The 12532-nt window shown below is 39.2% G+C and overlaps 1 protein-coding gene across 1 annotated transcript; it reads left to right on the top strand.

The window, feature by feature from the left end:
• The first annotated feature begins 762 nt into the window (after positions 1–762).
• On the top strand, positions 763–12532 carry LOC101853630 (protein phosphatase PTC7 homolog). Its single transcript, XM_005102603.3, has 6 exons — positions 763–1132; positions 4079–4258; positions 4913–5111; positions 6574–6697; positions 7435–7567; positions 9514–12532. Exons 1-6 carry the CDS (start codon positions 901–903, stop codon positions 9579–9581), a joined length of 936 nt encoding a protein of 311 aa, XP_005102660.1. The 5' UTR covers positions 763–900; the 3' UTR covers positions 9582–12532.

Below are 12532 nucleotides of genomic sequence, written 5' to 3'. Positions count from 1 at the left end.
CTCTCTCTCTCTCACACACACACACACACACAGACGATCGTGAAAACCGATAATGATATATTCTGGTTTAGTGTATGTTGTGGATCCTAGTATGGATCACACTCGTTTCTCAAGGTCTTTTCAAGGTCATTCACAATGGCAAAAATGTATAGATCTAACTCTGGGAGGCGACTACATAAAGAAAGACTAAGCTCAGCACCAAATTTCAGCTTTCTACCTTTATTCCTTCATGGTCAGGTAAAAAACTTTTGGAAGGCCTAGCCCCTAGTAATATCAAGTTCAATTCCAACAGCGCGAGACCCTTCTATACGCGTTAACGCTTTGCAAAAAATAAATACATGTATTCATATATATATATAGAGATCTAGAATCTAGATCTAGATTAGATCTAGTTATAAAAAGGAACGTTATAATAATGCAGTATAGTCACAGAGTTTTACGTACAGTACTGTAAACCCTCTCTGGTATAGTGTACCGCGAAACTTGACATATATCTCTACATGACTCTTGTATGACTAAATTATGCAAACAAATGACCGACCAAGGGCCAATCCCACCCGGGGTACTTAACCCAACGATTATGGAATAATTTTAGGCCTTAACTGTGCTTCAATCTTCACAATACAAACAAGTTGCAAGTACATGTCATGTACATGTAGGCTAACTCGCTGCCTGGTCTCGTACTATGTTGATGACATAGACCTACTGACCTAGTTTATTTCCCCTGGTTATTTCCCTTCGCTCAAAGGTCATAATGACGTCACGAAGGAGACAAAGATGGAGACTCTCAAGAATGGAAGCATGTGAATGTGTGGGGACCTGACGATAAGCTCATTTGGGAGTAGGCTACAGTTTGTTTGGATCAGGATAAAACTGAACTGAATTCCCAGTGACCTTGTCATGCAATCGGTGGCCCAGTACGGGAGGATCGTAGCTCGTGCTATAGCCGCTGGAATCCACAACGAGTTTCAAGTCAAGACACCCTTCGACAAACCAAAAGAGCCCTTGCATTTTGTAACTGGGGCGTCAGGATTTTCGAAGTCCGTCACCAAAACAAGCAATCTCGGCAATAAATGGACGTTCGGTGACGATGCTTATTTCATCAGTAGAAACAAAGTGGCAGATGTCATCGGTGAGTCTAAATTGTTGTATCGGAAATGGGGAAAAAACTTCTTTACTTTGAAATCTAAATCAGGGTAGATTCTGTGTTTGTTTTGGTTCGAAGTTCACCTTGAAATCCGTCACTCGTGACAGTCACAAAAAGAGGTCAGCAGGGTGCACTCGTGCTGTCAGCTGTGATTGTTATTACTGTAGGTGTAGGCTAGCACAGGAGTTTCTTTGTTTAGCTTACGTTTGTATACTTTTCACTTAAAAGGTTAGGAGAGGATTTTCAACTCTTAAATTTAAGTTAAATTCCTATTTAAATTTTTAATTGAATTGTAACCCACAGTTCAGAAAGCCTACACTACATTAGCAGTTATTGTGTACACACCTGTGTGTGTAGCAGAATCAAGTTACAAGTTAATTACGTCTAGACCCCAAAACAACTACGTTCTGAAAGAGTTAACGAATGAAACTACAAAATAACCGCCTAGTAGAGTCTACTAGATATCTAGATCTAGAGGCCACCTCTATTCTCACCTTGTCCTTGGGGGTGAGAATAGTGCAGGTGAGTCTTATTGGCTATTCTCACCCGGTGTGCGTTCACCGTTATAGCCTAGATCTAGGCCAACCAATTTTGCTTTCACCCTAAACCACAGAATTCTACACTGTGATAATAGAAAAATTGTAGAATTCTATGCCGTGAACAAACGTTCCATTACTACTGTTGTTAGCCTACTAAAAGCGTACAATTTTGTCTGTGGGCAGTGGAGAGAAAGAGAGAGAGAGAGGAGTAGCGCGAGAACTTCGGGGTAAAACAAAATGGCGACCCGCGTAGTTCGGCTCGATTCGAAAAGTTAAATAGCCGTAGCATCTTTGTAGACGACCAAATTAATTTACTTTTGTGTTTTAACATCATTTTTAAACCTTGTTTTGGTCAATTTGATCGTCCACACCGATAGACAGTATTCAGAAAGAGACAGAGAGAAAGAAGAGGGGAGGAGTAGATCTTGCGAGAACTTCCGGGCAAAACAAAATGGCGACCCCCGTAGTTCGGCTCGATTCGAAAAGTGAAATAGCCATAGCATCTTTGTAGTCGATAAAATTAGCTTACTTTTGTGCTATAACGTAATCTTTTCTTTGCCTTTATCCATTTGATCATCCACATCGATAGAAAGTATATACATTCCGAAATTAGGAAAAACAGGTCTTGTTTCACACCGGGTGAGAATAGCCTACTGTTGCAAGTCTCATCCGGGGTGAGAGGTCGATCGTATTTCTATTCTCACCCCAGGTGAGAATAGCCACTTCCAGATCTAGAAATCTAGATTGAGATACATTTTTATAATCTAGACGGTCAGAACACAGCTAAAACATGTGCACACGGATGCTGTTTGAGATTGGGAGTGTATACAGACCCGGTAACGGGGAACAAAGTCACAAAGTATACAAAAGACCCGGTAGCGGGAACTCTTTTGTGATTTCGGAGAGTTTCTGTGTCCTCTTGGCTCAGGGTAGACCTAGGTTCTTCTAGATATGTGGTCTAGATCTAGATCTAGGCAGACAGACATAAATCTTTGATCTAGTTTCGCGGCTAGCCTAGATCTAGATCTAAATGAAGATTGCGGATGTCTTTTCGATGAACGATCGTTTTTCCTCCGTTTTGGAGTTGGAGGAATCGCAAGACGCAATTTGAAGAAAAGAACAATGTCATAATTTAAATCGAGCAGTCACCCTTTCTATTTCTCTCTCTCTCTCTCTCTCTCTCTCTCTCTCTCTCTCTCTCTCTCTCTCTCTCTCTCTCTCTCTCTCTCTCTCTCTGTCTCTCTCTCTCTGTCTCTCTCTCTCTCTCTCTCTCTCTCTCTCTCTCTCTCTCTCTCTCTCTCTCTCTCTCTCTCTCTCTCTCTCTCTCTCTCTCTCTCTCTTTCTCTCTCCTCTCTCTCTCTCTTTCTCTCTCTCTCTCTCTCTCCTCTCTCTCTGTCTCTCTCTGTCTCTCTCAAATTTTAAGTCTTTTGCTTTCTCTTTTACACCCCCTTTCTTTCATGTTTAAATTTAAAAAGTTTCAAAGGATTCTCTCATGAAGCACAGAGTTGCTGATGTTTCTTGTTTACTTATTTCAAGAATGTTTTCAAGCTTCAATAATGCATGCATGCGTCTCCCCCCCCCTCCCCCCAATAATGCATGCATGCGTCTTCTCCGCCCCCGCCCCCCTCTCCCACACCTCTGTTAGTCTAAAAATGTGTGTGTGAATGTCGTGTCTCCCCCTCCCCCCATCCCCTCCCATTCTCTATGTGTGTCAGTGAAATCCACAGTACTGCACAATGGCAATATTTGTACTTAATGAAACGTTGAAGCATAATGTTCCCCCGCGGCAGTGCCACTGACTATAGTGTCTTTAGGTCATTCCCAAAGGGGGGGCATTTCTTGTTCAAGCACAGTAGAATTGTAAATGGGTTGATTCATGTCACGCTCAAAACTGTGCCTGATCTACAACAGGGAACTGCTGCTTTTTCTTTCCTAATCCTTACTAATGTCTTTTTCCTCTACTTCTTTTGTATGTTTGTCATACTCTTGTGACCTGCTATTTCCGGGGTGCCTTGATAGTTGAAGCAGACCTTGGCCTTGTGCTATTGAAGCTAGAGAGGCGAGCAGAGTAAGTCTGATTCCCTGTAAAGACTTCTCTGTTGACACCCACCCCTTGGCGCTCATATGACCTTATGCAGTTGCGAGTGCCGTAAAACCCTCTACTATAATTTTTTTTCTTTAATGAAGCATAATGTCAGAGGTGTAGGGTGGGTTTTAGTGAAAGAGGTCTTTCTATGGGAATAAATTTTCTTCTTTTTTAGTACTGGTACTTGTTGTGTGTTAAGCCTACATCTTTATCTTTTCTGTTGGAAATGAATACACCTGCCTCTTGTGTTTTTATAGCTCTTTGGTGTTCTTTTATGCAGTATCTTTTTATTGTGTCTTTTCTTAGGCGTAGCCGATGGGGTAGGAGGATGGAGAAACTATGGTGTAGATCCTTCAACCTTCCCTCGCACCTTAATGTTGGCGTGTGAGCGCATGGTGCGAGAGGGACACTTTGCCCCCCAGTCACCTGGCAACATCATCGCTGCTGGTTACAGCGAAATGCTGGAGCAGAAAGTGCCAACAATAGGTACTTGGAATTGATTTATTCTGTCAGCATAATTTCAGATGAATATGGCCATGGAAATAATACAAGAATTGTATATATGATTTTTTGAATCACGGACAAGAGGGTTTCCAGAAATCTTGACCTACTCCAAAAATGGGCATTGCCCTACCTATAGGAGAAGTTTGGTTTCATTGGTGTGTATATTTGTTTGGTTACAGAGAAAACTCTCCTTGTCTTTAAAAAAAAACTGAACAAGGATCCAAAACTTTACCTTCTATTTTCTCAAAACAAAGTTTGTCAGGATAGCCCCTTGTGCTTAAAAGCGACCAATTGTGAATGAAGTCTGCATGTGTAGACATTTATCTCTCTGCAAGAAAGGATTCAGGTTATCCCAGATTCAAATTATGCTTCTCTTTATAACATTTTTTTCACACCCTACCAATTCTTCTAGTAAGCATTCTTTGTATGATGATAATAAAGCTTAGGGTTGATATCACCCAAAAATAAGTGAAGTTCAGATTTTCCTAGTTATACAAAGTGCAGGAGAAAAAAACCCTTTTGAAGCTATCTCTAATTTTTTTCTTCTCGGAATAAGGCTAAACTCATTTTCCTTATGACTGCAAGTGTAAAATAATTTTTGTAATTTATGTAAATGTAATGGATGTTTCATCACAGGCAGCAGTACAGCTTGCATAGTGTCACTTCACCGAGAAGAGAGGACCATCTATGCAGCTAATCTTGGCGACAGCGGCTTCCTTCTGATACGGGACGGGGAGGTGGTCCACCGGTCCATAGAACAACAGCACTACTTCAACACGCCTTATCAGCTGGCTGTGGCTCCTCCGTCTAGAGATGGACATTGGCTCAGTGATAGGTATGAAAAATGTGTCAGGGCGCGGTGGGATCAAGCGCTCGTCAATTTTGACGCATATAAAATTATTATTACCACCTTAACTCACTGACTACTGGCCCCTTTCACAAATCACTAGCGCTGAGTACTGGCATTTTTGGGGGTATTTCAAAACATCACCACAACTCTTGATGTTCTGTTTTGATTTGTATCCATGTGTGAGTGTTTGGTGAAAATATATAAGTTGGTCTGTGCGTTTACTCAGACCCATACACTGAATTACATGAGACAGATGTAGGGAACGAAGTTGTGATTTCGTCGTGCGAACAACAACAGTACTAGTGCTAAATCTAGCCCTAAAACTTCGACTGGGGTCGTGTTTGGGTACATATCCAGGGTCCTAACTATCAGACACATCATATCCTGAGTCACTAGAACTAGCAAAACGTACAGAAGTATTGAAAACAGCGAATTTATGTGATTCTTGTTCATGCGACCGTTACTTCGACGCGACTGTCGGATTACTATCATTTGTATAGAAAAAACATAGCGCGAGTTCCGGTCAGGTCAACCCTAGATGAAGTGACTGTCCTTCACCTTCAATTGCTTAAAAAGTTACCACGAAACTTCCGCCAAACTCGGCACGAAACGAAACTAGCACTGGAGTCCGTTCCCGTTCATGTGACGGGAGCACAAGATACGGAACAAAACCGCAAAAGTCCATCCCGTCGAGGGTACGGGATCCGTACCTGCGAACTGACTGCCCGCCCCATACCTGTGACGGGATCCGTAGTCAGCGAGTTGAAGCTTGTTCATTTGTCTTTCATTTGGTGAAAAAATACCAATCTAACTTAAATAGAAGTCAAAATATTTGCAATTGAAGGTGGTGGAGGTTGCCTGGTTTGAGAGGTAAAAATCGGCCCAAAAAATGGCTGGCGAAGTTTGGTGACTCACAAAGCTTGAGTGTCCTTGGAAACTGGAAATTTACATTTTTTGTGGCTTTAATCAACATTTTTTCGGGAGCATTCAAAGAGAAATTCCTTTATAAAAGCACATTAAAGGTGTTGAGGAGAAAAAGAAAATTTGAAAGAAATTGCCGGTGTCTTTGATTCCTTTGTTTTGACGAGCGCCTGATGATTTCACAACGCTGCCTCACAAATATCTGTCTTGAATTTTGTTCACAAGCCTCCTTCTGGAAGTGGAGGTAGCACAAAGGGTGAACAAGTTTAGAAGATATTCTCACTAGACACTCTTTGAATACACTAATTTGTACACTGCTTAAAATTTGAAATAGCGCTGAGCAAAATCTTTTTTAGAATGTAATTAAAGAATCATTAGACTGATTTTCTGGTGGAATTGCATAAATTTTTTACTCGTGATCACTTTCACTCCTATGTAGGCTTCTAGTTTAACACTTATTGTGACAACAAATAGTCCCTTTCTTGAGGCACTCGTTCATTTGACTTCTTTTTTTTTTCTTTTTCAGTCCCGATATGGCAGAGGCTTCTTCCTTCAAGGTAGAAGATGGAGACATCTTGATGCTAGCAACAGATGGCCTATTCGACAATCTCAGTGAGGATATGATTGTTAGACAACTCGGTGCTCTACATGTAAGCAATATTTGTCTTAAGATTATTTCATCGGACTTGAATTATGGATGTGTCAAACATGTTTGTTGTTAATCAGTGGCATGTTTGAATTATCCGTGCGAGTCTGTGACAATGCAGAACTTCGTTTACCTCCCATTTCACGGTTGTTGGAAGGGCCACTGGCAGATCCTAGCTCTTTTTGTTCTTCCCTCTGTTATTGCTATGTGTCAACCTGTTTTGCTTGTTCTCAGCAATAAATGACTGATATTGTGTCAGTCAAGATGTGCTGCTCTTTACTCAAACTAAAACATCCCACTACACATTTTCAGCCATTATTCTGTTATGAAGCAACGGTTAAATCAGTGTCTATGGGTGGTTGGCGGGTGCTCTGGTGTGGTTTGCTCCTTCTTTCCTCTAAACAGCTATCGTCCTTATCTCTCCTCCTTCTTTTTTACGTTTGTTGTTACTCTCTTGTAACACCTCTAATCTTCGGCACTTATATGACCTTATTGTGTTGCAAGTGCCGTAAAACTCTTTACTAAAACTAAAAACTTGAATCTTCGGCACCGCTGTCATCTAATTTTGTTGCATGTGCAATAAAATGCTAAATGAAACAAAGATCAAATGTCTAATGATGACTGTGAATGTTTACTTGGTTGCCTATCTGTATGTATCTGATATTAGTACTGTAAATACTGTAAACTTCTACCTAAGAGAATGCTGCAAGTTTTGTAATCTCTAAACTGGATTCCCCACAGGAACATAAGGAAGAGGAGAGAATACAGCATGCAGCTAGCAACATTGCTGAAAACGCCTACCAGCTTTCATTAGACCCTGACTACATGTCCCCCTTCGCTATATCTGCCAATGATATCGGTATTGATTTGAGAGGTGAGTGAGCAGGCCTCATGCATAATGTAACGCTAACATAGAAGAGTGGGGGTTATTTTATGCTACTATTGCTTTGTTGTCATAGGCCTTTTGTTTTCGCAGCTGTTACAAAGTTATTGATGTGGATTGAATAGTTTTGGAGATCCAGATTAGCCAGGATTAAACTTGCTTTGTGATTTGAGTGTGTTATTTTTATGTTTTGTTTTTGTGCTTGTTAGCTGATGGAAAAAATATGTTAGATATCAGTAGAAGTTAAAAGTAAGATAAAAATCTTTGTATTATGGTTCAAACTATGTTCCTTTTGTGTGTAATTCTGTATTGTTAGCCAGTGGAAGGGATATGCGATGTAAATTTTGACGTTATTGCTGTGAGTCACATGTGGATTTTATATAATATCTGAATTGTCATGTTCTCCTGTCTTTTGCGAGTGGTTGGAGGGTGCCTCTAACAGTTTCTTATTCGTTTCTCTCCTTCCGTTGTTTCTGTTTGTCTTGCCTTTTCCTAGTGTAATATTTGAAAGTTTTTTGTCACCCAAAGCTTTTGAATCCATCTGCAGTGAATACCATCCTCCAACAAAATTCTTATTACATATGCTTTTATTTCTCTTAGCTCTTTATCTCTGGCAAGCCATGCAGATAAGCCGCTGACAGCGGCTCTAGTGCATTCCTTTACGACGACTTCAACGTCAAATTACTTTTTGACATTGCCGAAAACAAATCTGTTTTAGGGGGAGATTATTCATTAGATGAAGAACTATGGAAATAGGTTCAGTTTTTTAATATTTAATGACCAGTATAGGGCCCCGGCATAGTGAGTTTACCCCCCCATGGAGATAAAGAGTTAATGATATTGTGGTATTATTTTATTTCAAAGGCATCTATAACACTAACACTTAATACTTAAGTCTGGCATGCATATATAGCTCAATTGGTTGGACACAAAAGTCTTTTCAATATTAACCAATTTAGATATATGTGTTTTAAATTATATAAGAAAGAATTAGGACTTGGAAATCTGTTTGCTAGGTGCGTGCCAGTCTAGTTTTGTGGCTTAAAAAGGCTTGCAAGTTGATGACATGACCTTGTAAAAGAAAAAAAATAACAATGACATTATCTTCTGTCAACCAAAAGGGTCTGCTGAATTGCTAGAAATTTGAAAAAACGAATCATTCCAGTTTTATTGATCTTGAAGGGGAAATTTAGTTCGCAAAGGGCTCACACATGCTAATCCTAATACATACAGAACATGTACTACAAACACGCCATTGCCAGTCACCACTAATCAGTGCCTTGTTTTTTTGGCTAGGATTATCATATTTTGCTCAAGGACACACCCCAGTTATCACCCACCTAAATGCCATGTTACCAATGTGTGCTTGGCATTTATTGTAAGCCTGAACTTGTTCACTGGTTGAAAGAGAAAAAAAATAAATGTATTATTTTAGTTACTAAAGTACATTATGGTACATTATAGTTTGTTTCCATCTGGCCTGATCAGACATAGATGTATATTATGGTATATACATTATTCAGAGGCTTTTTTTTCTAGTGATAATCCAATTTCTACTGAAGTGAGTGTAGTTTGTCCTTTAACCCCTTCACTACTAGGCTTGCTTCGTAGTTAGTATCACTGCACAGCTTATTTATACAGTCTGGAGAGGGGCAATAAATGGGTTAACTCAAAACTAAGTGGGTGGTTTGCAGGTGCTCTGGTGTGGTTTGCTCCTTCTTTCCTATCAAATATCTGTCATCCTTATCTCCCCTCCTTCTTTTTTGTGTGTTACTCTTTTGTAACACATAATCTATTCTATGACCTTATTGTGTTGCAAGTGCCGTAAAACTTTTACAAAAGTTAAACAAAGCTCAACACTAATGCAGAGTTTTTACAGTTTAGTCTTGTTTTTGATGAGAGTAATTATTTAATCTGGTTAAAAATTGTTTTTTCAGGAGGCAAACCAGATGACATCACGTGTATAGTGGCCCGCGTGACCCACCAGTCCGACATCTACCTGTGATGACATTGTGCTACTGAGAGCGACAGAGCTGAAGTCTGTGAGTGCTGATGGACAGTTGGCAAAAGCTACATAACTTTGAGACAGGGCAGAACTTGACGATGCCTTATTGAGTGACTGGTCTGATGTGAAAGAATGGGGATAAGAAGTGGCAGTTGGTAAAAGTAAAGAAAAGTAATGTAGTGCCCTCTCTCATCTTGCACAGCATTTGAGCTCACAGTTGTGGTCAAAGGTCATGTCTCTCTGGAACCGGAAACAGTTCGCTGTGATTGCCATGAGGCGTGAAGATGTTGGGAGCTTTACTTTACTTTTATCAATTTTTAAGTGAACAGAGCTTTTCTTACGGTATGGAAGCGGTTGCTGAATGGGAGATCGTGTACGAGTTGTAAAAGCCTATATATAAATAAAGTGTGCAGTGGTAAAAGAGACAACATCTTCATGCTCTGATCATTTTGTCAATACATTGCCAGCCTACAGTGGTGAAGTTCTTTTTATGTTGGAGAGCTACACTGAGACCAGAGACACAGTGGAATATAATATAACGTCTCGAGCAAGACCAGCACTCATGGTTTCTAGCTTCAGATAACTGAAAGAAGCAGAGTGACAAAGTTCTTCGCTTCATCATTTTCTTGTCATAGTGGGGGTTGTTTTTTTTCATTTGTATATTTACCCCATGATTTATTCATCTCTCATAAGGTCACAGGAGAAAAGGGGGAAGGGTTTGGAAATTCAGGTACTGCTTCAAGATATTAGAATTTACATGTGTGAAAAAAAAAAAGCCCAGGGATTATTCATTCTTCTCCATTTGTCTATCTTGATATATTTGAATCTCGTTATATTCTGTGCAGTATGGCAGGTAGGGAATGTCTATGAAAGTAAGAATCAAAATTAGTAGATATTGTAGTTCTTTAGCTTTTGTCACTAATTTTTTTATTTTTTTGGTCATGAGTAGAACAATGTGTACAAATCACATAGTACAATGACTGTTTGAAAGGCACCAGGAGGAGAGATTCATGATGATAAACTTGTCATTTTGAATATTAAAAATGTATTAAGATGGGGGGGACTCAGTCCAGCAGTGTTGTACCAGGATTTCATTCTTTATATGATTTTATGAAGAACGAATATGTTTTTTTGTTTTGTTTGTTTTTGTTTTTAATTTGAGATAAAGGCTTTTCAGGTCTTGCTCTCTCTGGAAACTGAAGAAGCCAAAAAAGACAGTGATATACCATTAAAAAGTATCTAAGAGAACTTGTCCTGAAGGGCGACCCGAAAAGACTAGGATAGTAATGTAGTTTTAAAAAAAAATGTCCTAACAGCGAAATGAGTGGCAAACCATGACTGCCAATGTCTGTTTCAGATCTGAAACTTCATGGTGAAGAGGAGAATAGTTTTCTATTGATGACTGATATTGACTGACAATACAGCTCTCATGGAAATTAAATTAACAACTTCAGTGACAAAGTTGCACGGTGTGGGTACCTCATCGTTGGTGCATTATTGTTGTAAGCTAGTCCTGACAGAAGACAACTTGTGTCATAAATGATAAATAATTGTTTGCTCGTCAGGCCTTTAGCTTTGGGTGGAATTTGTTTTGTATGACTTCTTTCCAGATTGCTTGGTTTGTTGGGACTCTCAGTTTGAGAGAAAGTGAAAGTGGAAGCGTTACAACAGAAGTACTATTCAGATAGTTTGTAGCTTAAACTGGCAACCTTTACATTTTCTAACCTGATGTTTAGGTAGCTTTACTGCAGCACGGATAGTTTTCTCCCTCCACATAGCTCATGGATTGTTGGTCTCTGTAACTTGCAAAAATCAGTTCACATGTTATCATTTCATCCCACTTGAGTAAATTTCTTCTGAGTTTGTGCAAAGTGGTGGTTGAGTGAAACAATCTGTTACGCTTGAAGTTTGAGTAATTGTAGTCTAAATGGTTGCAATCTTTTCAAGACTCGGTGACGATCACAAATGGAAAAAATTATGACCAGAGATTAAAGATAGAAAATTTGAGAATTTGTGTCTACCCCACTTTGCAAAAGATGAGGATGATCTATGCCAGCATTAGTATGCATGAAACCGTTACATTCCACTGTTTGTATGAAAGTAATCATGGCACATCTTTTATCTCTTCTGCTCCAGAATGTTTATTTTCGGGTTCCTCTTCACATAACTTGCATTAGTTGCAATGTAAGAGCATTTTCTTGTCTGTTAACTATTGTCTGTCTACCTTTGAGTAAATTCTGCTTCCAGTCTGAACTTACTAAGTCTTTTGATAGTGATAGTCTCTTGAAACAATGTTCACTTCTTTTTTTTTTTTTTTTTTCAAACACATCTTTTATTTGCTCATGAGGAGACACTGGTTGTTAATTCAGTTCCAGGTACGTCTTGTTTGTTTGCACAAATTGTTTTCTCCAATCTCAGTTTGTTGTGTTGGTACATATCCAGGCTCTGTGCTTGCTGGTATCCTGATTTGCTCATCTGATGTTTTTATATTTTTCTCTGGAATGAATAAATTCACCTTGAGTATTGAATTAAGCACTGGCTTGACTAGAAGAAGCATAATTAATTATTACTATGACAAGACCATTGCTATTGTCAGGTCCTCTGGCTTTGGGTTGTTTTTTTTTGTTTTTTAAAATTTCTTCTGAATTCTGTGGAATTGTGTGGGCGACTTGGTGTAAATTGCTGGGTGCCTCCCATGAAGTAGTAATTTAGTGCAAAGAAAATGCAACATATAATTGAAAGTAGATAGTACTGAGATGTGTTGAAGAAGGTTTTTTTCTTTTGGTTTGTTATTGATGTGAGAGTGTAGGTTAGATTTTTTGTTTCGTTTTGTTTAAAGGCTGAAAAGTACTTTAAATGAGACACTTGTGTAGAAAATTTGTCCTTTCATTTGGTGTACATATAATTATTATCAAATGTTAAATAAACAATTTTTCATACACACTTCAAAA

The sequence above is a fragment of the Aplysia californica genome, unplaced genomic scaffold (genome assembly GCF_000002075.1).
Source record: "Aplysia californica isolate F4 #8 unplaced genomic scaffold, AplCal3.0 scaffold00332, whole genome shotgun sequence".
Lineage (NCBI taxonomy): Eukaryota > Metazoa > Mollusca > Gastropoda > Aplysiida > Aplysiidae > Aplysia > Aplysia californica.
The sequence above is the reverse complement of the archived record's forward strand: the minus strand, read 5'-3'. Positions and strand labels throughout refer to the sequence as shown.